The sequence below is a fragment of the Varroa destructor genome, unplaced genomic scaffold (assembly GCF_002443255.2).
Source record: "Varroa destructor unplaced genomic scaffold, Vdes_3.0 BEIS01000007.1, whole genome shotgun sequence".
Taxonomy (NCBI): Eukaryota; Metazoa; Arthropoda; class Arachnida; order Mesostigmata; family Varroidae; genus Varroa; species Varroa destructor.
The window spans coordinates 2,368,826-2,395,393 of NW_019211460.1; the positions used below are offsets into that span (position 1 = coordinate 2,368,826).

The 26,568-nt window shown below is 37.3% G+C and overlaps 3 protein-coding genes and 1 long non-coding RNA gene across 13 annotated transcripts; 2 read left to right on the top strand and 2 right to left on the bottom strand.

Annotated features, from left to right (window-relative positions):
• Positions 1 to 2,226: 2,226 nt before the first annotated feature.
• Positions 2,227 to 5,161, top strand: mRpS10 (mitochondrial ribosomal protein S10). Its single transcript, XM_022814564.2, has 6 exons — positions 2,227 to 2,447; positions 3,165 to 3,377; positions 3,845 to 3,960; positions 4,148 to 4,220; positions 4,598 to 4,687; positions 4,969 to 5,161. Exons 1-6 carry the CDS (start codon positions 2,418 to 2,420, stop codon positions 5,044 to 5,046), a joined length of 600 nt encoding a protein of 199 aa, XP_022670299.1. The 5' UTR covers positions 2,227 to 2,417; the 3' UTR covers positions 5,047 to 5,161.
• A 723-nt stretch (positions 5,162 to 5,884) lies between these two features.
• On the bottom strand, positions 5,885 to 13,975 carry LOC111254071 (BTB/POZ domain-containing protein KCTD9). 10 transcript variants are annotated; one of them, XM_086974536.1, is made up of 11 exons: positions 13,182 to 13,311; positions 12,644 to 12,726; positions 11,768 to 11,937; positions 11,362 to 11,433; positions 11,181 to 11,265; positions 10,757 to 10,867; positions 10,382 to 10,475; positions 9,919 to 10,062; positions 8,791 to 8,940; positions 8,383 to 8,622; positions 5,885 to 6,627 (listed from the first exon to the last, which is right to left on the bottom strand). In XM_086974536.1, exons 3-11 carry the CDS (start codon positions 11,910 to 11,912, stop codon positions 6,511 to 6,513), a joined length of 1,158 nt encoding a protein of 385 aa, XP_086830662.1. In that variant the 5' UTR covers positions 11,913 to 11,937; positions 12,644 to 12,726; positions 13,182 to 13,311; the 3' UTR covers positions 5,885 to 6,510. The 10 variants fall into 10 exon arrangements, with proteins under 10 accessions (XP_086830662.1, XP_022670293.1, XP_086830661.1 ...); XM_022814558.2 differs by having other exon boundaries at positions 13,148 to 13,304; XM_086974535.1 differs by having other exon boundaries at positions 12,644 to 12,723; positions 13,143 to 13,304.
• Positions 13,976 to 14,127: 152 nt separating this feature from the next.
• On the top strand, positions 14,128 to 19,885 carry UQCR-C2 (Ubiquinol-cytochrome c reductase core protein 2). Its single transcript, XM_022814554.2, has 9 exons — positions 14,128 to 14,262; positions 15,069 to 15,205; positions 15,540 to 15,711; positions 16,124 to 16,272; positions 16,554 to 16,777; positions 17,547 to 17,661; positions 18,288 to 18,489; positions 18,997 to 19,159; positions 19,645 to 19,885. Exons 1-9 carry the CDS (start codon positions 14,159 to 14,161, stop codon positions 19,768 to 19,770), a joined length of 1,392 nt encoding a protein of 463 aa, XP_022670289.1. The 5' UTR covers positions 14,128 to 14,158; the 3' UTR covers positions 19,771 to 19,885.
• Positions 18,287 to 22,749, bottom strand: LOC147754190 (uncharacterized). Its single transcript, XR_015316794.1, has 2 exons — positions 22,074 to 22,749; positions 18,287 to 21,382 (listed from the first exon to the last, which is right to left on the bottom strand). It is a non-coding gene; the product is annotated as an uncharacterized LOC147754190 (long non-coding RNA).
• Positions 22,750 to 26,568: the final 3,819 nt, after the last annotated feature.

Here is a 26,568-nt window from a genome sequence, read left to right on the forward strand (position 1 = left end):
TAGGTATTATATTTTTCTTTATGCGTATTCAGTCATTATTAGCCAATTGCGTATGTAAATTTTTCAAGTTTATCGAAATAGGAGTGGTCATTAAGGTAGTGATTTCCGAATGAGACCGTCCATTCAACTTATTCCGGCTTAGTTCAAACTTGTTATTGCTGGGTAAGGCCATGCAGAGGTTATATGAAACTATATGTAGTTATCACTAATTAGTCACCGGCATCTAACTGGCTCTTATTCTTCACACATACACAGCTGTTCTTGGTAAGACAACAAATAACCAATTAAAAGTGCCGACCAGTGCGGCTGATCCAGAGAATCCATGGAAGACCTGGTTTGAATCTACCGACGAGCTGGTTCAGCTTTTCACAACAAGTGGGTAAACACTGAGGGATCATAGCTTAGCCTTCACTGGTTACCCACGTCTGTAGAGAGCTAAAGCCCTTGTGTATACCATCAATAAGCCTCCAGTTGGTTTTACCAGTCTTAACATCCTGGCAGACGATAAAATCGCATTATCTTCTAATTTTCATTTTAACATGGAAAATAACTAGCGATGAAATTAGACCTCCAGATAAAGGGTCGGACATCGCAACGGGCCGTTATCTGTCAACCGACGCTGCTGGAAAGCAAAAGCGGCACCGTTAAAGGTTAGAAAGGCACCCAGCCTCTGTTTTTTTTTAATGTCTTTTCCCTAGTCGTAGATAATGCCAAACAAATCCAACAATCCATTTTGTCTTGAAAGAAACATAGCACTTTATTCAAAGTAGTTACCACTCTAACGGCTCGCAATAAACGACTGGTCAGAACCCCCTACTCTGCTGTCTAACTTGTCCGCCGGCCGACATTAATCATTCAGACCATTGACCAAATTAAACAGATTTCGCCTATTCAGTAGTTGCCACAGAAGCAACACAGAGCCCAAATGTAACGAAAAAAACAAAAAGTTGTGGGTGACTTGTAGTACTGACGCTGAAATAAACATACTATAACATATGCCTGTATTATCAGTTAGTCTCATCGATCTCGATTCTTTTTACTTGACCTACAACTTATTTAGAATGTTAGCACTAAGGCCTTGTGAGATTAAGATGTACCTCATGAAGTCGGAAGTTGTGTTTAATGTTCGACTTAAATGAATCTGTTCAAACGGTGCACTATAACATTGGCCATTAATAAAAAATTGGTAATCCGCTACATGTTACTTTAGACCTAATGTTGAGGACTACATTAGAGAACTGTGATATAATATTAGGTTTCGTAAAGCAGGCACTGCTATGTCTTCTCAACATGAATTCCTCTGCCTTGACCTTGATGCTATATGCCTCCTAAATCTGTAGAATTTACACAGTTGCCCTGAGCAGATCGTATCGTGACAACGGCCCAGACGCGAGCGCGTTTTATAGAATCGACGTCCCCATGTTCGCGCTTCGACCTGCGGCTGACATGGCTTGTATGATATCATAGACCTTGAGTTAAACGTATGCTTAAATGCATTTAAAAATCGGTGCCTGGCTTGGTAGTAACCGAAACAGCGTTTCGGTCACAGATAAAAACTTTACCGTCTCCGATAAATACTATTGGTAGTCAAAGAGAATTCTCGTCATGTAAACGTTTCAACACATTTGCTATTTAGATCGGTCAGTTAATAAATTCATTTTATTCCGCTGTATTGCTATAACACATTCAAACTTAGATATTAGCGGTAAGTACATTAGCAAAGAGAAAAGATGCGCATACATTCGTCAACGCTTAAATGTATTTGTAGCGTGAAATTCAGGTCTATATTTTGCTCTGGATAAAGGATACCTGCCAGCCTACATTCACATTAGGTGGTATTAAATATTTGTACTAAAATAAATAGCGGAACTTGCGCCATACGACACATAGAAAATTCGCAACGATATTTGCAAAATATTCACTATTCAAATACCTTTTGATTTTAATAAAAAAAAGTCGCGGCTAAAAGTAAAGTGCACGTACTTTTTCTAATGAATTTGCATACAGTTTAATATGTTAACATTGAGTATTTGACATCAACGGATTAAAATTGTTTTTAGTAATATCTTTTTATTTGACGCAAATTGCGAATTTCGGATGAAGATGTGTAGCGAACAGCGGTAAGTGGTTCCTTATTTCACACAACATTTGTTTTGAATGAACCGCGCTTCAGGATGGCGTAAAAGCATTCTGCCAAACGGCGCTTCGCTCGCCTATATATGTTTGTTATGGCTATACGAGCCGAATAACTGATCAATGCATCGATTAAGTCTCGCGCACGCTGGTTTGCGCCTTAGAGAGAGGAAAAGAGCCATTACTTTATTGTTGCAGATGTAGTTTTCCTAAGTTAACAATAACCTTTACACAAGCATATTGGTTAGTGGTATATACAGTTTTGTCAATACATTGAAGGGAACATGCTTTTGACTGCAGTTCGGAACGCAGTGGTGAGCTCGTTTTATCTTTGTTGTGGTTTTATATATTTTTTATAACTATGTAATTACCTTTGAATAATATGAAATAGCAAGCTTGCGCAGGCATGTGTTACATAGTTTGCGAAAAACCGTGTGGCTGAAGCAGAAGCCCCTCAGCAGTAAACCAGTGCGTCTTTTTTTCAGTTGTCTAATGCTTTTTGGATTACCCTAAAAGCATATTACGGCATAAATTACTCGATCTATGACAAACGTACATAATTTGTAACAAATGGTAAATAAAGATCTGAGTGTTGGCCCGTACTTTTCGGTACTTAGCCCCTTTTTAATAAGCTTGTAACCGGCAGTAGAAACTATATGCGTGCTTGAAAGGACTGTATCAATATCTACACTAGCCACTCATATAACGAATTGGTCGTTATAAGCAGCGGGTGATTATTTGTATTCTCGGAATATTGCTCAGCAAATTCAAAGATCTTTCAGAAGGCAGTGCAATACTTTTGAAGTTACTTGAAGTGTCCAACTGTTTCGTCGCACTACACTAAGACTTTAAGTGACATAAAAACGTTGTGCATCCGCATCGCTATCCTGCAATTAAAAGTTCAGAAGAAGCACTCAGTGGACAAAGGGTTCAATAAAAAAAGAAAATATATTGGTTTATAAGGTGTTGAATCGTATTCACTAAAAAAAGAGCTGCAGCAGCTCTCTTTTATCTAATTTGTTGTGTTGCAGGCAAGTAGCGTCCACCGGATCACCTTACCTACACTGGCTTGTCGTGCTGCACTGAGGACGGCCAAAGCATCCTCTGTGCTTTCCATGTCAACAAGTAGCAGGCCTGAAGAATCCGAGGTGAATCAAGGAAAAACCTCATTTCAGGAATCGTATGGCTCAAGTCCATCTGTTACAGATGAACCTGATAAACTCTATAGGCAGCTTGATCTCGAGGTGAGAATATGGGTCACATAAAAGTGCGTAAAACGTATCACTCAAGTGAAAGAATCAGACAACGCTATTAGAGATAGTTCAGAAGGTTGGATGGCCGAGCTCTTTAGCCAACTTTATCCTGTTGTTATCCATTGTTTGAAATTATATACGCAATATGTTTTTGTAGTGAGTTTGCACGGCACCGGGCATTGCAGTGTCAAGAGTAACAGCAATATAAACTAGAGTGCAAACTCGGCTTTCAACAAATTTTAACAAAAAAAATTTAAATTTACTAATTAAAATTGCTTCTTAATCCTAGCCCATATTCGAAAAAGGACACTACAAAACAGCAGATATTATAGTTAGAGGAATGGGACTACGGCCTGTGAGGGAGAATATTTTCAAGAGCAAGCTCCTGCAGAAGTTATTTTAACAGAGGTGGGATTTCATGACCATGTAATACTACAATAATGATCGTAATATTACAGGTTCGTGGGCACGATCATGCCGTTCTTAAAAGCTACAGGTGGTTCGTTCTCGAGTGCGCTAAGCATCTGGGTATTACGGTGGTGAAAACGTGGGAACCCAGCAAAACGCTAGAAAGGTAAATTTTGGAGCTTTATATTAACCCTAGCAATAAACGATCTGACAAATATATAACTTAATATTTATTTAAATGCAGTTCTATTTAAGATAATGGAAGAGCAAAAGTTTCACTTTTTCGGCAACACATAGTAAAGCCGATACTAAGCCAAGTCACGCTTATACTAATAATCCATTACGGCACACAGGAAGAATAGGCTGAAATCAGCGTTCAGCCATCGGAAACACATCGTGCAATACGAGGCGCGTACATATTATCAGGTGCGGTGTCCTACAATATAATCGAATTACCGTAGTAACTTTGTCCCAGTATCGTAACTACTAAGAGCCCAAGAAAATATAAAAAATCTAATCGGCGATGATGTAAGGCAATAGGTAATAACCAGTTTGAGAAGGAATTAGACTGCTGAGTTTCTGAATGAAATAGACTAAAGAATTTTCTTGGTTATCAGAAGAATCATTGGGAGTATTTTAGATACAGTATAACTATTACAAAAAAAAGTAACTTAAACATTTTAGCGCATAAAGTCTCTTTGGTTTACATGTTTTCGGCAGTTTATAGATTTTTAGGGAGTTAGTATTGATAGGATCTTAGTGTTTGTAATTCTTTGACAAACGTTGTTTTTTTCTCTTTTAAGGTGATCGTGCTGGAAAAATTGACTGGATCTACGGCAGAGACTTTTCTTGAGTATATTGAAAGGAATATTCCTGAAGGAGTTGCAATGAAGGTCAGTAAGTTAAGCCACTAATCAACATTAACTCAAATATAATTTACCGTAGTCTGTACTATACAGAACGATAGCGGAACGATAATGACCTAATTTACACTGTGAATACATTGTTAGAGTCGTCCATCAATCTGCTCAGATTAGGAACCTCTCAGCGTCCAAATCCACTACGAATAATTAACGATCTTGTGAACCAATCTTCTTAAAGCCGAATTTTTGTTTCGGAATGAGAGTCTCTTCACACTATGATTCCTAAATTGTCTTTCCTCTACTGGCTCCAGGTAACGAAACATGAGATCCAGCCTCTTCCAGAACACTTAAAACAGAGACCACCAGAATTACTAGAATCGGAGATATAGTTAACTATAAAAAACTTAGTTAAACTGGCGAACTACAAACACTTTTAGTAATGGACACAAGTAAATATTAGCTGTTGTAATGTATAATAATAAATAACAAAAATAATTATCTAAATGTCTTGCGTGTTACTTAATAGTATTAGCTGCCTTCCGACTATCTTTTATGATTATAGATTTCGCGCAATAAATATTTTGTAATAGAAACCCTGATATGCTTTAGGTGAATCTGTGTGTTCACTTAAGACAGCTGAACATTTTTCATCGTGTGTTTATTTCCTGCATTTTCCTTCCTACATCTTAATCATGATGTTTCGTAAGTCTGTCATGGAGTACATCGATGTAGAGATCAATACCAAAAGGTACTGACTGGCTTACTTAGGAAATGCCTAGTTGAAATAGATTTTGGCTTTCCATGCGCACCTTTGTATTATCAGAATTTAACTTACATCTCTGCCAACGATAACATCTATTAGAGAAACATAGATTTAGGCCTTTTAAAAAATTTTGTTTTATTCTGCAGCAAGGGTTCAACCTTTAGAAAAGGGTCCTAAGAAGTTTATGAAGTCTTCGCATATAGTTATGCATATACACATAATAAATAATTAGTGACAACAGGTTGCCCAATTTTAACGAAGTTTTTAATGAAGTACTCGTTAGGCTAGTAATTACATTATAAATTATTAGTCAAAGAGAATGCTTTTGAAAGTAACCGTTTGGCATCCTCAAGAAACTTGGCCTTTTAATAAATTTAAAGCAAGAGTCTGTCCTAAGTCTGTACCTCTTACTGTTAAGTATGCATGTGAATGAGATCAATGTAATGAAAGAAAACACTAATGTATATGTTTATACGCATCAGAAGTAACGGTCATTCCCATGTTTTCATTTCACCTTATCCACTCCTGTTGAAGACCATGACCACGCAATTCTTAATACACTGATGTTTGGGCTGAAGTTCAAGTCACGTCTTGCCCAAAAATGACTTTATTTAAATAAAGTCGAGCGAAATCGTTTACCAATGCCTTATTCAATAATGAGCCAGCGAAATTGAAACGTTACAACAATTTAAAAAGCGACAGGTTCTACTTACAAATTGTCCAATAACATTAATATATCAATCGTAAATGCTTTCGCCCGTTGGTGTATAAACAAACACTGCTGGACAATGAAACATCCATTCTAGGTCTCATGTACAGTGTCATATTATGAGCGTGTGTTACAGTTTGACTAATGCTCGCTAAGCGTTGACTCTCTCTTTTACATACGTTTAGGTTCACATACATGTAGACATCTGTATAAAGTATCTGAAAATATATTTTTCCGCTCAGTACCCGCTAATCACCCCTCAATAAAAACAACAACCAGCTATCAGATACACTCATTTAAGACTTAGCGAGACGGACACTGTTTCTGATCAGATGCATTTATCGCGCTTATTAAGGGGCTTGATAACGAATTTATAGTTGCTTAGCGGATTGCTTGTGCCATGTGTAGAGGAGTCAACATCATGTCCATGCGTGCATCCTTTAAATTTGCACCGCGAAGATTGGCTTGCTGTAGATCACTCCCCGACAGGTCACAATTCTGCAAAGAAGAACCGTTCTTTTGTACTGATTTGCTCTTATCTGTGTACACTACAATACAACTAAGGCCCTATGTTTGATTCTGATGAATGATTCGGAACAGTTCCTAAACATATTCTTACCCGGTGATGTCTTATCAAAATAAGTATTTGATGACAAAGTGATGATTAGCTGTCTAAACACAATTTGTACTGGGTCTCATTTGTGCATAAGGATTTTTTATCTGTTCAGATTCTAAACTTCACGATCTACGCGGTCAACCCTGGCCCCAAATGGGACACGCTCAAAAAATGTCTCATGCAATAATGCTGTAAGTAAGACCTAACTATCAGAACCGTATGTCTTCAAAACCCATGGCATCTATTTAAAACAATGGGCTGGGTTACCATGCCCACCACTGAATCTTTAGTATTTTCGGCTGCGTATTAAAAGAAAGAAGTAGTTTCAAGCCAAAGGCGCACGAAACAGTAACATTTTATTGATGCATTAGTTTCTCATGAACCAACTGTGAGCTTTCGTCGTTACAAATACGACAATTTTGCGCTGTTTACAGGGAGGCCAAAATCAAAGGACTTATCGCTGAAGATAATTTTGTTGGAAAACTCACTTATTGTTGTACTTCAGTTACCGAATTAACAAACGCTTTTCGCTGTGCATAGTTTGTGGGCTTTAGTTGATGGGCCAGCTGGACTTAGTACGCATGAAGACGCAAATCTTGCGTGAGAATGTGCCTACTGATATAAGGAATTCTAACAGGCAATACAGAACGAAGCTTATCGGATTTGTAGCCGCAATCCGGTAAATAGTCGTGACGTTCTCTGTTGAACGACCTAGAGGAGCACGTGTCGATTCTTCGACGTCAATAATCGAGTGCTTCTTGAATTTTTCGATTACTTTCTTTACAACTGATGCACCCTTAACACCTATCTACTAAGAATTACACGCAGTTCGCAGTTGGCGGTCCACCTTAAAATAGTATTTAACAATAAGAATGTACCGCTGTCGACGAACAAAGAATATTTTGAATAAAAACGGACCATCAACCTTGTGGCTATCACAATGGTTTGGTCGTCAATGCACAAGAGTAGAAATGGCATTAATTTTAAAATTTTAGTATTTTTTGGGATAGCCTATACTTTATGTCCCACCTCGTTGGTACTCAAGCTTCGTGAGTTCCACATGGCCAGACCGTTATTGGTAATAGGGCCGGCCACAAGCACAGTATCATGCTCAAACACCTGTATGTCAATGGATTACTCTCAACTTAGCTGAAAGCCGAACGGTACCGCCTATAGACAATCATTATGATTTGTTGAACGGGTGCATGAAAGATGATGCGAAGAGTAAATTAATAGAACTGAGTTTACTAAACCTAAACCGATATGACAGGCAGATTCGAAAGTTAATTTCGAATGTTGAAACATTCCACTTTCAGTCAAACTTAACAATCCTTAGAATAGGTTATTTCGGTACAGCGGATTTTTTTTTAAAAAGTAACGTAGAAAAACACCAAAATGAAATTTTTCTGAATCCGCTTCTTATGCGCTCATGATTTCTTTTCGAATAACCTAGTATTTTCGCTTGTTGGATTTGTATACCAGGTTGAAAACCAAGTCTGCAAACTCAAAAGTTGCTATTATGTGGTGTTTTTTCTAATGTGTGATGTTAAATTAAATACGTGTATGTCATTGCAAGACATATGTTTATTTTCAACTTCGACTGAACATTTTCTTGCAAGTGACTCAGCATTTCGTACCTCAAGATCAGCCCCAGCTAGGTCAGCTTGTCTGAGGTAGCAATTCTGCATGTTAGCATTTTTCAGGGTCGCTACACGCAAACTGACTCCTCCCATTAGGCTGCCATCAAGTTCAGCGCCCTTCAAGTTAGCCGACTCGAGATTCGTAAAGAACTTCGCACCAGCCTCCATATCGCAGCGTCGCAACGTACAGCCTTCTAAGTTGGCACACACCAAACGTGCGCCCTTCAGTATACAGCTCTGAAACGATATTTATAATAGGATACGACAACAGAAAAAGGTAATCCACTTTTTAAGTCCCATTTATTCTGTTTTAATTGCCATTTCACAAGCTGTAGACACACACTGTAGACCTGACAAAATAGTTTTAATTTTTCTTTAAATTTACCCTACTAGTAAAGTGTATACCTCAAGGTTAGCTCCAGATAAATCGGCCCTTTCAAAACAGCAAAAGCTTAAATTGGCGTTGGAGAGACGACACCCGCGGAGATTGGTGAATTTGAAGTTAATTTTTCGCAAGTCCAGATGTGATAAATCTGCACCTTCGAGATTCACACCCTAAAAGTTTAACACATGAGTGAGAATTCGTGACCTAGAATACCACTGATGTAGCTTAAGTGGATGTCATCAGTTCCCGACTTCCATATACCTTTGTGAGGTAGAACAATGGATCTTGATTTTAGTACAAACAGAAACAAATAAGCATCGTGACAACTGCAAGAGTATTGTTAATAGCCCACAGGGACGGAAGCAGGCTTATCTATTAGAGTCACAGTTGAAAATTAATAGCTTAAGAGCTCTTCATACATTAAAAATAAATCAACATAGTGCTTGTTAATTATAATGTGCTTACTTTGACATCTTTTATGAAAAAAATTTGTGACACTTTCCGTGAACTGTCCGTAAGTGTATGTTACTTCAGTCCATACCTGAGATCTACTTATAGACGTATGTGGATATTACACATTTCGTATTGGACAGACAATAATAACTTTATAAAGACGGCTTACACTAAGTGCGTGAGCCAGTTGTTCTTATAAAGTAGTTTTTCAATGAATACGAGTTTGTAATAACAACATGCAGCAGCTATGTGAATATTGTGAAGGTTGTATTATATAGTTATAATGTTACTGAAATTTTAACAATTGTGAATATCTTTGCTAATTGAATTAAAAAAAATGGTACAGGGTTGTTGGCTGTGATTGGCTAGCTATAATGGTTTCCTTTCTGACGACCCCATTTCGTAAGAAAACCCTATATAAGTAAGGCCAAGGTAAGTCACACGGTCAACAACTTTCCGTCATCATTATCACTCATACGACGGTAAGTAATCATTAATAATTTTCACGTTATTGTCATAGCATACAATCTCATTTCGATATTGTTATCTGCATTTTTATTCGGATACGAATGGCTGTTAATTTACTTATCAAGTTCGAATGATTTGAAGTGCCACATACTTCATAAAGCAATTCCATATTTCCACGAAAATTAAAATCTCACGTTTCAGTGCAAAAAATAAGGAATGCTTCTCACCTGGAATCTCAACTCCGATTCTGCTGAGGTGGCTGCTATAATCGCGATAACATCCCTTCGGCTCAAAGGTGTTTTTTCTGATGGTTCTTCGGCTATGCGTGCCTCTAATAGGCTTACAAGGGATTGAATGCCGTAAAATTTTGCCTATTTTAAAGCAATCAACAAATAAAGTAATGAAAAGGAAATAATATTAACGAAGAGCAGACTTTGCTCAAGTCTTATCGCTCTATGGTGGCACATAACTTTATCCAGTATCTAATAGTTGCGTTATAGGATGAAAGCCTTTCTGCTTACTAATTATTCATTTCCTCACACAGCTTTTTTTGATCAAGATATAGTACACATATGCGGCGAAATTTAGGCAATATTACAAGTCGCATACGAAAGAAAATTGTTTACTAACTTGTCTGAAAAATTTTTTAAGGTTTTAGAAATCTATTATTTTTCTTAGTAATTTACCCACCTCTTCTAGAACGCCCAATGGGTCGCAGTCTCTTTCAAGAACCACCTGCCCGTGTCGAAGATAATTGATGATAGGTTCAAAATATCGTGCTGATCTGTTTAATCGAAAGAATTAACAACATATAGTTGAAATGGACCATAATAATACACAGCAGACCATTTGAACATAGATCAATTGATCTCGTAAAGAGCATGGTAATATAACATCGTGATCGATCGGAATCAACTAAACTAATTCAGACTATGATATCCTAAGTCCGAAAAAACTGCTTGGCCTTCTTCTAAATGACGGTTAGAAATAAAATTGGAATGAGCCTGTCTAATCCGGTCGGTTCGTGTTGGCGCGCCCATTATACGGCCATATGCCACTGCGTACCTGTCAATTAGAAACGCGCCGTCTTTGTCTACCGCAGCAGGCCACAACCGGCCCTCAAGGCTAAACATTCTCGCTAACATCGACAGAGGTTCCTTTGAGACAAGGGTGCGTCTGAAAGGCATCGAGGTATTATTAAACCATCACGCGGAAGTAATATTTACCAAATTTATTTGCTAAATTAGGCAGTACAATGAACCAAAGATTTCAATGCTGTCCGTGATCAACCGTGAATACCTTATAAATAGGCGGAGTCGCAAACAAAAAACCGAAGACTTTTTTTAGAAGTATTATTTAAAGTTTTTTCGTTAAGATAAGCAAATAGATAATAGGTTATCAATACAAAACCGAACTGGAAGACAACAAATACACAAAGTATCTTTCCGAAACAAGGCTTCTTGACAAGTATATCGTTTAAGTAACCAACCTTGTTGTTACAAAGTGTTTTCCTCCGACGTTGAGAAGAATCCATTCCGGGTTATCAGCTACAATTTGCGGCGTGCTCACAGGTTCTGCAGATAAAAAAAAACAGAAAAAGACTGAGTGTTTTCCCGATGAAAGGTTTTAGAGAAATACTGCGTTAGCGTTGTTCTCCACTCAATATTCACCTAAAAATTGGCCGTTTGTAGAACAATATAGGACCTCATCATCTCGTATGAGACTCTCCGAATCAATCTCGCCTGTTAGTGGAGAAATCAAAAATAAGTATATTAGTTGCTCGCCTAAAACGATCACGATTTTTTAAAATATTATTAATTATATATTAAATACATTAAATTCTTATTGGTAGATTCTCTAGGTCAAGAAAGGAAGAGCAATATCATTTCTGTCCTAGATTTACTAACGGGCATCCTTCGCAGGAAATTTGACGGTTAGTTGTGACAAGCAGAATTAATTCATATACGAACAGTTAATGGGTGAAGTATCCGTAATCATTACATCGTATTTCATCCAATTAATGCATAACCATTCTGCCTATCTCGCGCAGGCTACATTCTCTCATAATCGGGTTACCTCCGTTTCGGAGAAAGAGATGAGTTACCGGAGGCAGTCCAAGCACTTCTTCTGCAAGCTCTTTAAGCTCCTGTAGCGTGGGTGGGCATTGGACAACCCGACCTCCTTGAGTTGCCCCATTAAGAAACAGGGTTACACGCTTCATGAAGGAACCCAAAGCTGGGCTACGCCTGATAACACAAAATTTTGTAAAAGGTAAGAGACTCAATATCGTATGATATTAATGTTGTACTTCGACGTACGAATCATTCAAGCTCGACTGCTCTAAATTAAAATTTCGCTCACATTTTACACTTTTAATACGTGCTTCAATAAGACAAGACAGCGAATAAGAAGTAAAGACTACCAGTTGAAAAAAGCACATTATATAAATGGGACAAGACGGAGAATACCCGCCAATATTCGACGACATCGGTATGGTTTATCCACGGGATTTTATTATCTTATCAGATCAAGGTCATATTCGTCGACAGTATCATCAATAAATGGGCGTTAACGACAGAACACCTGAGAAATCACTCAATACTTTCTGATGTGTCAATCCCAAGAGACGCTTAAATTAGTTTCGCAAATAATACTGTTACCCAGTAAATGCGTAGTCTTCATACTTTTTCTTAAGCTATACTTAGTCCCCAATTCACTTGGCAATCTATTGTAACTTAGACACTTACATACTGTTCTAAAAGTATTCCAGATGGAATTGAAATTGTATCATATCTTTAGTTAATCACACCTTTTATAAAGTTTACGTCGATGGGGTTTGAACCAGCTACCCAGAAATTGTATCTCAGTCTAGGTATGCATTAGTGTAATCGATTAGCCCGAGGCATATGTAGGAAAATGACCTACACGAGATGCTCTATGTGCAAGAATTACCTTATAGCAGTTATTAGCACTATCCAATGATGAAAGGCTTATGGGTTCGCCGAAGATGCGCAGCCGTTTGCAATTTGCATCTGCTATCTCCGCAGTGTGACATAAATTGCGGTTGGATTAATCAGGTGAAAATTTAAAATATTACGCGATTCAAGACAAAATATTGTTTAAAAGTACGAAGTATATGGTTTATATCTTTGTCGTTACATAACAATACGCACTTCTTGCCTACAGGTCATTTTCTAAATAAAATAAGTCTTCATGCAACTTTTGAGACAGTTGCTTTTATTCGTGGCGGGAACAATAACAGTTACTCTAAATTTACTAAGTTCCATATGGATGTTATATACGCAGCCACAATTTACTATTGACACTATCTTTTATTAACCTGTGGTGTAGGAATGAATGGTTCAATTATACTATGAATCGTATGTTAAGCTAAATAAGTCACAATGTTGATCGATGAACTTTCACTGAAATATTTCATTGAAGAACTTACTTTACCAAGTGTTTCTAGGTGAATTTTAAATGTACATACAAGTTTTCTCAGACTCGCTTAACAAGTAAACCTGATCTTTTATTTATTTTGGTTCTGTTAACTTTTGTACTTTTTAAAAAATGTTTGGTTCTTGGTAATACAAAACGTTCACACTGAGTCATCTGTTTGGCTTAATTATCTGGTACAAGATTGAGTTCGAAAAGAAATCATATGTTCGTCTTCCGTCGGATATGCGGTATTATTCCGTGCATTAAGCTCAATGTTTTCTTTCGTTCACAGCCTCTTTTCTATAGGTTTTACCGCTATAACAGCAACTATCGTTGATTTAGTAAAATATGTAAATAGAAATAAAGCTGTCTAAATATGCAAACTACAGACGAGAAAGCGAAAAAAGTTGGTCTCTTGTTTGAAAATAACTCGTAAAGGTTTGTTTGTGACGTATCACTTTCGGGCAAAACTTTCAGCCCGTGGTGTTTTCATCTATTAACGAACATGCTGATGATGTGTTTTCAAAAAACTTGGAGTGAATCAGATAAGATGAAAAAAAATGTAAAACATTGCCTTAAATACTGTATTTCCCTGAGTAAATTCGAGGTCTGCGTTCAACTAAAAAGCTAAGGGGCTATAGGTTTAATATTAATATCGGCTTCTTACTTGGTACTTACATTGAACCTTTAATAGCTGCTTTGTTTAATGTTTTTATACAGATTCAATATACTTGATGTTTATTGAGAAGGAGACAGAAAATGCTTGGCAAATTGTGAGAATTTTGTTACTGGTTCGGCCAGTCGAATCTTAGTTGATTTTCACATAGAATAGTTTTTTTTTTCAGCTGCAGTCGATGTTTAGCCGACGCAGCCGATTCCGAACAATAAGCAAAGGGTGCTGCCATTTTGATTTTGTCCTTCGCTTTCGTCCTGTGCGGTGTGCGGGTTCGTCGCTTAGGATAAAAGGTGTCCTCTGTTGAATTGTGCGTTATTCTTCATTGGATTGCAACTGACGCCTCTGTGGCGAGCATGACATCCAGGCTAGCTTTAATAGCGTCTCTGAAGACGTCCTGCAGTCGCGCGTTGAGCGCGCAGGCTGCTGCCCGGCCTCAGATACAGAACTCACAAAATAGGTAAGAAAATCAGAAAATCACCGAGCTATATGTTGATCGACCGACTACCACAATTCGTTTTCCCTTTTCATGTTTGTATAAAATTCTTATATATAATTATAAGCTGTTGTTTATCGAGAACGCGTTGCACAGTATTTGGCAAGGTATTCAATGAACTTCTGAAGTAACGTTTATATATCAGTATCATACCAAAAGTATAGAATGAAACTGTCACGTTTAATGTATATCAAGGTATTCACTAAAATAGTATCACACTATTTCACCAAACGATTACAACATTTTTCACTTTTTGTTGATCGACCTCTTTACTCTCCTGTGGGACCAAAGTAGACGGAATAAAGTTGTGTCTGCAATGAACAAACGTTTCCATTTTAAAAACGCAGCAGTAAAGAAAATCTAGACATTTAAACACCAAATCTTCTAGTAACCTTCAATTAAGACAATTACTCATAGAATGATTCAGTCGACATAACCCTATCTATGGCTTATTACAATGTACTATTGAGCAGTTAGTGCAAAAATGTACTCTAATCTGTGGAAATACTTGAAAACGTTGATGTTTTTCTTATCTACTAATGCGCGAGTTAATTTTAATTTGATATGCTTGTCGAAACATAAATTGCATTCAATTTATCAGCCGTAGACTGGGATCACACAGGAATAGCATGAGTAATGTGTGTGTGATTTATATTCATTAAAATAAATTAGATTCACGTATCTGCTAATTTATATGTATTTATTGTTAAGAGGTTCTACTATTAGGTACAATCAAATAAAGTTGTACTTGAACTGAATTATTTTACTAGGCAACATGCGGAGGAGCTGCGAACAACCATCCTCGAAAATGGGCTGACAATTCACTCGCGAGAAAATCATTCCCCAATTAGCAGAGTAGTTATCGTTACGAAAGCTGGAGCGCGGTACGAAAACGGCTCAAACCTGGGTGAGTTCAACCAGAAATAAATAATTGTACGGGTGTTCTTATTATAAATAGGTAAGCAGGAAACAGTAAAGACAAAAAACTTTTTGTAAAAAAGACAAATTTTCACGCTAGATTTTCAGTTATGCTGATCAAATTCATTGTAGTCACTACAGCGACTTCTAATCGTAGTAAATAGAGTTAGTTCAACAATAGAATTTCATTGATAGTGATTTCATTGATAATTCATCTATGATAGTGCCGTATACTCTATACCTTTGTTATAGCCAATGTATCTAAAACCATCACAAAACTTATGTCGATTTTATATGCTGTATTACTATACTATCTGTTACAGGTCTTACCCACGTTCTTCGTAGCGTTGCTGGACTCACCACAAAGAATTCGTCAACCTTTGCCATCACGAAGAATATCGAATGGGTCGGTGGCAACTTGTACGCCGCATCAACGCGCGATCACCTCATTTACACCCTTGAATGCAACCGTGACCACGTTGCCTTAGCTGTCGGGTGAGTTAGACTCGATTTAGAGAACGCTGTCAAACGATTGACAATAATAATACACAGAACAGAAGTTATAACCTAGGCTTCAGCAGAAATCTTTGTGGGCAGACCACTAACAGTAAGTCCACCCCTGTAAGTAAGACAACCCTCAAAACAGATTCGTCATTTTATTAGAAAAAAAAATAATATTACTTTTATAAGAAAAGTAATACTCTATTTTGACTAAATAAATAAATATATGTTTTTACTAAAATATTTTATTTTCTATAGGAAGCCCTACAGCAATTAGTGTGGACATTATTTTTTGTTATTCAACAGAGTTACGAATTATCCCGAACAAATGTATATGCTGTCTCACCGAATCAAAATAATGCTTGCAATAGTCGCTAGTTGTACTAAAACAGAAAAAGCTTTTCAGATTTATGAATGATATCGTTTTTGCGCCTGAGTTCCGTCCATGGGAGCTCGAGGATGCGATTCCACGTCTACGAGTCGAATTGGCACTTTACAAGAACAACCAGGCCGCCAGACTTATGGACGCCCTACACAAAGCTAGTTTCCGAGGAGGTCAGTATATTCGGTATTTAAAAACGGCGCTTTATAGGAGGGTGCATTCAAAGCAATTTTTTTGTCCAACTGCCTTCTTCACAAACGAAATTATTGCGTTCTAGTTATCAGTGAGGCAATACTTTTAGTAGACTCTCATGGCTTTCAAGAATTGTTACACGTAATATAAGTATTCTAGGATCAATAGGATATATTGCATCACATCTATCTCAAAATACGTTACGTATATTGCATGTGCGAGGAAATAAAGGAAACTATTTGCCTATGTTTCTTTATAACAGGTTTGGCCAACTCATTGTTCATTCGACCTGAGTTACTTGGCAAAATCAAACAGTCTCAACTGAAAGAATTCTCCAGCTCGCATATCACTGGACCGCGCACTGTGGTATCAGCTATGGGCGTCGATCATGAACGTTTGGTGCATGTTTACAAAAATCTCACGAAGATTCCAAGCAGCTCGGCAGATGATGGGTCCGCTTCCCGATTCAATGCCAGCGGAGGAGAGGTGAACGATACAACGAATCTTTTGTGAGACATGTTGTTGCTATTTTTATTTACGGTTGGCATCTAATATTCGTAAAATATAAGATACATGATATGTTTAAAATGAGGTTTGACTGACTTAGAGATTGATATTTATTGTCCATTAATCGTACGGATGGGATTTTACTTTAGTCTAGAAAAGCGTGCTCGCCCTACATACGAAAATTCGTTTTTTCCTTTGAGTTTTGCAACAACGCTTTTCTGAACATTCGTTATTTATTCTATTACTTTCACGTCAATCGAATTTGCCCTTTGACACAACTCATTTTATTTAAAATTCTAGTAAATAAATCATTGGGTTGTTCAGGTAAGTTATAAAGGAAATGGGCATTAATTTTGTGTGATGGGTAAAGTGAAATGGTGAAAACTGCAAACCGAGCCATATTTCCTGGGAGGATATAAATGATAGTGAACTATGTTATTGTGAAAAATTTAAAGCGTGGTAGCAACTATCTGATTATATTTTATGAGTATATAATCTCAATATATATACAGTATTACTGCTTATGATGTTTGTCGGAAAGGCGAGGGCTACGTGTTGAGTCTGTTCGAGAAATTATAAGATAAACTCGTCTAGGCGACCCGAAAGACGAATTACTATTGGGACTTTGGCTAAAAACAGATGCGGTCCAGGTACGTTACAGAAACAGAATCAACCTGTCGACTGAAGACTGAGCCGCAAGCCGGAGCGGAGATTAATTTGTTTGTTGAATGCTGTCCCTTATTCGTAGGTGCGTGTCGAGATGCCTAAGTGCCGGAACACGATGGTGGCCTTGGCAATAGAAGCGAGCGGTCTCGCCAATCAGAAGGAGGCTCTGGCATTTGAGGTGGTTAAGCACATTCTTGGTAAGGAGGTGTTTTTTTGTCAAGAAAAAAAACTTTTTTGTGCTTGGTTTCCGTTACATTTACAGCACAACTTAGAATATGTTTAGTCTGGTGTGTTTGTTTGAAGCAGAAATATCTTGTTTTTTAGAATGCCTTGACATAACTTTGTTAGATACAAGTTCTAATCTCAGTCCGCACGAACTCCAGAGAGCGAAGTATCCTATAACCGATAAAATTACTTTCCACGGCTCTACACAGCCGTCTATTTCTGTTAAGGGACAGATTTCTCGAACGTTGATTCTTTGTTTCTAATCCTAAAAATTCCTAAAAATTTTCCCAAACAGCTGTGGTAACTAAAAATTTCTCGAAGCTTACTATTGGGTTCACCTCATATTCACATAAAATATGAAAACAATTGTAAAAAAATTGATTTTTTGACGTCTGGAATAGTTTAAACCGAAGACTCAGAAAATGCGCTTGATGAATGCTGTGAATGCTTACGTGGAAACGAAGGAGACCAAAAAGCCGAACACTGTGTGTGTCAGTAAACCAAATTTCTTCGATATCAGTGAGACTAGCTTTTCTCATTTTTATTTGACATAACACCCAATTGTAAACCAACCTTGAACCTTGTTTGCATGTTTCAGGTATGTCAAAGGCTCGGGTGCCTTACTCAGAGCTGACGTGCACCAAACTGGGTCAGGCAGCGCTTGCTTCCAAGCCCGCGCATCCATTCTCCGTTGGCGCCTTTACTGCGGCTTATTCTAACACGGGATTATTTGGAGTCGCTGTGGCGGCTCACCCAAAAGAGATCGGCAGTGTAGTAAAAACGGCCGTAGCTACAGTCCGGTATATATATATATATATATATATATTTTAATTAAGAATTTGCTGCTTATGAGTGTTACATAATTGGACCGCAGTGTCCTAGTACATATATTATTGGGCCCGTATTATTGAAATATACCGTTTTCGATAACCATATGTTATATAATATATTACAGAAAAAGTAGCTACGATGCATATCAGTATTTCACCTGCTTAGTTTGTTTTTAAGCAAAATTTGTTGTTTTCAATGGGACAACAAAATCGCATTTAAAAGACATTGCTGCTTTTTTGCCTGAGCAATAATTGTGTTTCAAAATGTTTCGTTTACAACTAGGTTTACATATTTCTAGTTGTTAAGCATCAGATTGTTTCTAGTCGTCAGAAATATCGGTTTGTGCAATAATATCACATTTTGCGGTAAGAAATATCAAATCCTACGAGGTGAGGAAGTGCTATTGGGAAAATGAGCCGTTTTCTTTTACGTTGCAAACTGCTAGTATTGTTGATATCCTTTTTAAATGCTTACAGTTGCCTTTCTCAAGGCGTTTCGGACGCAGAACTTAGTGCTGCAAAACTGAAGGCGAAATACGCAATTGCCAAGCGTGAATCAAAGGCCACTAAAGTTGCCCGAAACATTGCCATTCAACAACTCACTCAGGGGGCTCCCCTTAGTTATGAGCATGCCGTACAGGTATGGTTCAAATTTACAAAACAAATTTTGTTCAGAAAATAGCGGTACCGAGTAGGTAGCCCTTTTATAAAACATCATTCGACTCTACATCTGTAATGAGCGCAACACTTATCCAAAGAATATCACAATTACCAGTTTAAAGATACATGAAGAGTAGAAACAGAGCCGCCAAAGTCTTGATAGAAGTGACAACTAAAGGTTGATATAGTAACATTTTAAATACACTCAATGACAGAATTATTTAGATGACCGATAAATATTCAAACAGAAATGAAATATCCTTTACTTTAGATAATTGTATATGCGTTATTTGCAACAAACGGATTACATGTCTGCTTATGCAGATTCACTGTATTGAATTGTATATTTCATATCGTTTGTCAGTGTTACTCTGATATGTTGAAACGACTTCGGATGCGATGAAGAACTGCCATTCGAACTAATTAATTTTCCTGCTGATTGTTGTGTTGCAATTCCGTTTATAGGTGATCGATTCAATTTCGGCCCAAGATATCAGCTCAATAGCCCAGAAAATGTCTCGCGTCAAGCCTTCGATTGCCGCGACCGGAATACTGTACGACACGCCTCATTTGGACGAACTGCTTCAATAGATGCCCTCAACATCGTTGAGAATAATAGAAATAACAATAGCTTAACTACTGCAGTCTTTACTGGCAATAACAACAACAATAAACATTTAAAAAGAGGCATCATATAGTCAGTTTTTTCGTATTGTTTTTATTAAAAACTTTGACTGCGTCGACATTGAATGCCGTAAAACTAAAGGTGATTCGGCAGTTGCCTGGCCTTTGTTAGAGGTTTCTCATAAATTATATCATCGGAACAGCCAAGTTACTAAATAAAATCAGAAACTCTTTATGCCTGAGTACAGCTGATTGGTATAAACGTTCGATATAAACATCTCAAAAAGTAGTTGAAAAAAAAAGCACATCTTAAATTTCGATTAATTTAATGTTGAGGTTGCGAAGCAGTGTTAAGGCTTGTACATGCCTGCTAATAGGCTGACGCATTACGGTCAGTGGTGCTAAGAGTTCTACTCTGACAAATAAAGAATGAAAGAAATGAATGGAAGTAAATAAACAATTTAGGTTGTTCGAATGACAAATGACACGAATAAATAGGGAGCAGAGGTAAAAAAAAGAACGCTTACTCATCGTGATTTTTGTTTTTAATCGGATGATGAAGATATAGAAAGGGAAGGTATGGATGAGCTGCACAAGGATACTTTTACACTTCATCCTAAATCGTTCATGTTTAAACAAAACTCAGACGAACCAGAAACAAAAGAAATAAACAATTTCGATCATCATTCTGGTGAGATTAATGGCTCACATCTGTACACAGGAAATGTCTGAGTACTGCGTATTATAATAAAAGGATAGACCAGAAAAATTTCGCAACGTGCTTTATAGAAAAACGTCAATATCTGACTGCCGCGGCGACAAAGTGGGTTAGACGTCAGATTTACAAACCAGAACACCCGAGTTGAACCTTAACATAAAATCCACAGGTATTTTCAATTATTTGAATTCTATAATTTCGGTCACTGTGTAGTATCGTTTGACAAGTGGGAATATCACTACAGACTCTACCTGTAATAGATTTCGAACTTATGCTTACGGCGACATATTGACTATTGCAAAATGACTGGCTCTGAGAAATTGCAGGTTGAAACGCATTGATCAGCAATTACTATTCGGCTGGTTTTACGAGTTATCTAAATTTTACTGTTTTATTTTTTTTAAGCTGTAATTTATTTGCACAAGCTTCCTTAATTGTAATTGCACGAAGGTAGTCAGCAGTTATCATAGAAACGGTATCAGACGAGATGGACAGGATAAGGGTTCAAAAATCTGAATATGAAACCCGATGCTTACTTCGTTTGTAGCATTTTCTAATACTTACTACATAAATTCATATTTAACTAGCTAATGCATTAATTCGACGCTTAGATTTTAGAATTGTTTTAGTGATGAAATACGGAATGTAGATCCAACATAAACCAAAGTATAAGATACCTAATTGTTTAGCCTGCATCCACGGTTCGCATCCGCTTTGAACGAACTATATCATGCACGGAACGAAAACACTAAAGTTGAAACTACTTTTTCGTAAAACTTGTTCATTAGTGTTAGTTAATAAGCCGTTTTCAGCCGCTTTTCTTCATAAGATTTTTCAGCAACGCGTCCATAAGAGCTCGATCTGCAAAGCAAATATCCAACGGATGATAAAGTCTCTAGATTAGAATTGTTCATAATTTACGTGTTAGATGCAATTTGAAACGGGCATTTCATTCAGCTAAATCTGTCTAGAAAAGGTAAAAATTCTGGTTCAAGCCATTCGAAATGAAAAAGGGCTCATGCTTCTCTTCTCAAATTTTTTCATCTCACACCTTTTTTTGTTCGCATTTAAGTCATAATAAAAACTGCTTATTTCTTTGTACGTGGTCTTTATTTAACTGAATAAATATTCTGAGCGCGTCCAGTTCTGCCGTTGAGCAATGCACCCCGTGCGAAACAGTTCCTACCGCCGATTTTGAACATACACCACTTCGCGTGCCGAAGTTCATTACGTAAACGCGTTACCAGTGCAGTGTCATAGGGACTATACATTACCCTTCGGGGCAGATACAAAACCAACACTTCATATATATCACACCATATCGAAGAGAAACTAAAAAGCAAAAAAGAAATTGTTGGCATAGCTATCCGCATTCGATTCTGCGCAGTAGTCTGAGACGATGCTTGATCGACGTCCGAGGATCAAGTCGACTTTTGCCACACCTTAAGTTACACTTGTTATATCTTGCCCCTTGATGAAACAAAATTAGAAAAAAACTTACGTGTGAATGAGTAAGAAACGATAAAAAATGTCATGTACTATTTTTTTGTACCTCATTAGGACAGTTTTAGGATGTGAGTGTATAAAACGCAGCGGAAGCAGCGCTACCGCCCGTCCCTTGCCTAACTGTATCGGCTTTGTAGTTTCTTGCTTCTTCCCTTACCCCCTGCGACTTCTTCTAATTTACAACTGAACCTGCTCACAGTATTTATTGTCCCTGTGATAACGCAGTGGGTAACGTATTTGTCTGTTGAATTTAGAGACGGGTGATAGTATAGGTTCGAATTCGTGCGGGAACACATTTTGTTTCGTAGTAAGAGGCAGCGGTCTGAAGTAATGTCTAATAGCTTAAGTACCGGGCGCACAAAATGTGCTTATATAGTTTGAGCTCGTTAACGGTTTCGTATCTTAGTTCGGTATTAAAACCGCAAAACATCCCATCCAACGGCTGGCATCTACTAGTACGGAACTGTGACGAATGTGTATTTCAATTTACCACAAGAAACCTCAATTTACGTTTAAATATGGCGCCACTTGAATCATTCACGGTCTGCTTCTCGACGCAAATAAACACATTAGCTGTACACCTCTCTCTTCCTCTCAGATGGTTTTCAATAATTAGGATTTGTCAGCCTTGTCCAGTTAAAGCAAATCATATAGGTTTAACTGCTGTTTAATGGTTTTCTAGGAAAATAAGGGAATCGCCACTCATTTGTTCTGATACGTTGACTCTGTGCTCTTGTGCCGTGTTTAAGTGATATACGATGACTATTACAACAGTTAACAAACTAATATATATTATGCAGTAATGTTTAAGTGCTCAAGCTTGTTGGCAAAATTTGGCAAATACTTGTGAATAGGTGAGTAATAACCTGTGAGTGCATGCGGCGTCATTTGACCATTTTTGTAAAACGGAGCGTTAATACTGGAATACATAGTTCATTCCTTACGAAGGTAGTTTCTCAGCTTGGCGTGTCAGTTTGCTTAATGGATGGCGTGTCCTTTAAACCGGTACAAAAAACAATAGTAGGAGGAAACGTATACTGAAATTGGTCTGGTCTGGAATGTTAGAATGGATAGAGAAAAATAATTCCACACCATCTTAGATCGAGCTTAATTTTTTGTGCTAAAAAATATGAATCATGCTAAAAAATTCAATGCATTTAGAATGGTTTCATCTAATGATAGTATGAAAGTGTAAATAATCATAACACTAGTCTAGTATCAAATGAAATGCCGTTGCACCGTCTAGCTGAAAGACATAGATTCTACGACGTAACCACAGGAGTCCATTGGTTTATGTGTATGTTTAATATATTATTAATGGCTATGCTTTCTCTGCCAAGAGCCTGTGAAAATCTGAGCCGCACGAAACCGAAAATGTTTGGTATTAAGTATCCTAATAGGGTCGTCGGACAGAATTACCATTGAGCCACCCTATAAACGACGTTTTATATTTTGCCTTTGCAATTACACAATTTAGAGGGTTGCTTCGAGTCTTCCAGACTGATCTTGAATCGCATATGCAGTACAAACTGCTGCGCGTAAGACGTACATGCAGTGTAATCTCGCCAAAATTTCACAGCTATGACTGACATTGTGAGTACGGATTATGCGAAACTTCCAAATGCGCAAATCAAAGCTGATCTAGGATGTTCCTTAAATACAGCATCCACTGTCCATGTGTGAAATGTGTATTATTTGATGCCATTTCGGTATTTAATGAATTTGCATATTGCATACTTCAATACATAGCTTTTAAGGACCGAGCATCATCGTTGTAGGACATTATTGCGGAAGACACAATGGTTTATAATCAACAGACATATAATATATTTTTTGATTGAAAACAATTTATCTTTGTCTCCGAAAAACGTTTCTCGAGGGACGTAAGTAATTAAAAAATATACGTATGGATGAGTATTAAGAAGCTCTAAATGTATTTCATATTATTTTACTATTATTTTCATCAATATGATTCTTCTTACTCTTGTTACACGTAAATACGACAGTTGAGGTGAAACAAATAGCCACCTGGAGATACTCTAAGTATTGGTCACTATAGTCCTCTGAAAGCTCTCGTGTATTATCGTATAATTCACGCTACATAGGCTGTTACTATTAATTTAGTTGAGACAAATTGAGGGACTGAATGGTGGCAACGTGGACATTTTCTTTTACGAAATGTTTCCCGACGTAATGCGGAGTGGTAATCTTGACTATTGTCGATGAAATTAGTTTTGACTAAAGCTCAAATATTATTTATTTTCTTGAATAAAGAAGTCTGTTTCATAGTATTACTTTTCAAACGAGTTTGCTTTGCAGTGAGAATGTAAAGCAATCAGTGAAACGAACAACTACAGGGTAGTGTCTTAGACGAATCGGTAACATAGAAACTCGTCTTTCGGAATGAGATTACACCACTGTAGTGTCATTTAGATCTAAGAGGCCGTTGCCATGTAGAGCTTTTTGTTTATTAATTTCGGCAAGCACGTGACTAGCATGGATAGACATCTTGCTGACCTAGAAGTGAAATATACTGTTCTTTGATAAAATCCTATGTAAATGTTTGGTATTGTCTACATATTTTTCATTGCTTGGTCTATCCAGTTTGTTACGAGCCCGTATAACCTGGTTTGTAACTAATGACTACATTTGCTAATGCTACTTACCCCTTAGTTGCTACTAAATGAATTTTTTTGGGAACTTGAAAAACAAAAAATTCTGATTTAGAGAGAGAGAGAAAAAAACAGAAAATAGCTGGAATTAATATTCGATGCCCTTAACAAGACTCAGACAACCTAAAACGTCCCTCTCAATGCTATTTTATAACGAAAAAGTTTAGTGTTTATTTTGCGGACTGTATCTTGTCAATGGCTTTCCCGGTTTGGGAAATTGTAAAAAAGTTTCAAAAGTAAACGTTCTGAAGTAAACTATAGTTTTCAGATTTATCGTAATCGTTCTGTTCTTATTCTCTAGTTTTCTAGGTGGAATGACCAATGCGCTTCGGAATAATTATAAATAGTAATAGCTCTGGAAAAAAGATTATTGTGAGAGCTTCAAACCGTATTTTATGCTGCTAAAACACGTTAAAACGACTTCCACCATGGAAATGTCATAGTAAAACAGAACGAATGATAGACAGAAGAATCGTGAGAATTTGCGTATTTGTTCTCGCTGCACTGATATGGCCAAGGACAGAATATTCAATAGGAATAGTTGACAAAATAATAGGGCAGAAACAATAGCTTTTATTTGTCTTTAAAGTTGTCGCTACGCGTATCAAGCCGAGGGTTTTGTTTTTCCGCCCCCGTTTTTCTGTTGATTCATTCAACTAATTAGATCCGTTGGCGACTTCACACCCAGCTTAATGTAAGCCTGTATAGCTTGCGTTATTCTGTTGCGACACATTCGCAACAAAGGGCATCCTAATTTCACTCTATGTTCTCACGATACAGTATGCAATCCACGTATATGTTACTAAATTAACAGATATGAAATAAACACTTCCCAAATGTTAAATAATTTCTTTGAACTGTCTGGACATCTCTGCCCCATTCCGTAGTTCTTACATCTACATCATCCGCGATTCTCGTAAAATTCTAGAGAAGCAATTACGTTATCCCGTTGTAACAGCAATTATATTTCCCTGGTTTATTGGATATGGTACCTTGCTTCAGTCACCCCTACACAAATATTCTATTACCTTATTCGAGTGGTTGCTTACGTCCAACAAAAGCTGAATCTCTTCTACAATTACCTTGTGCCAGTGATCCCGTTGTTTTATTGAAATATTTCAGCCACCTCTTTATTCCTTTTACCCCAATTGCCCCGACTTCTCATTGTCATCAAGCCGTCACAATGCAATATGTATCTTACTAGAATAAATAAGTAACCTTGACATAAAACTATTCATAGTGAACCTAACCACATTTTATCATAAATTAGGTTCAAGCCGTGCATGTTGCATTAATTTGAAAGTTTATCTAACCTTAAATATCCATCCCGTTACTGTTATCCCCGCTCTCCCGGCTAATCCTGATGTCCTGTTGCATTTATTACCATTTGTCATTCCTGACAGAATTCAGTAGTTTCCAACCATTGCGGCGAAAATCATAACTGAAACGATGAATCCGTAATGCTAGAAAGTGCTAATTTCTTCCCAATATAAAATTTCGAGCCAATTATGGGGTGCTTCGACTGTGTTGAAATCAGAAAGATCTGTGGCATACTTGCATTGAACCCGGTGAGAGTTACTTGGAAGCGGAAAACTGAGACTCAAACAACAGAGGTGCGCTTTATGGGTACATCACCGAATTATAGCTAACTTTTCGACGCAGTTGCTCCGCCTTCCGGTTAAAATGTTTTTCTAGTAATGATTTCGGTACGTTATAAAATTTTTTCAACTTTTTCTATTCAAATTAATCCGCATCCACATATCTCATTTATTTCTGACAACTTAAGCAAAGGTTACCACAACTACTTCTAAACGCAGGAATGTGAAAAATTGAAAATTCTATCCTATACAGTGTAATGTTGTCAGCAAA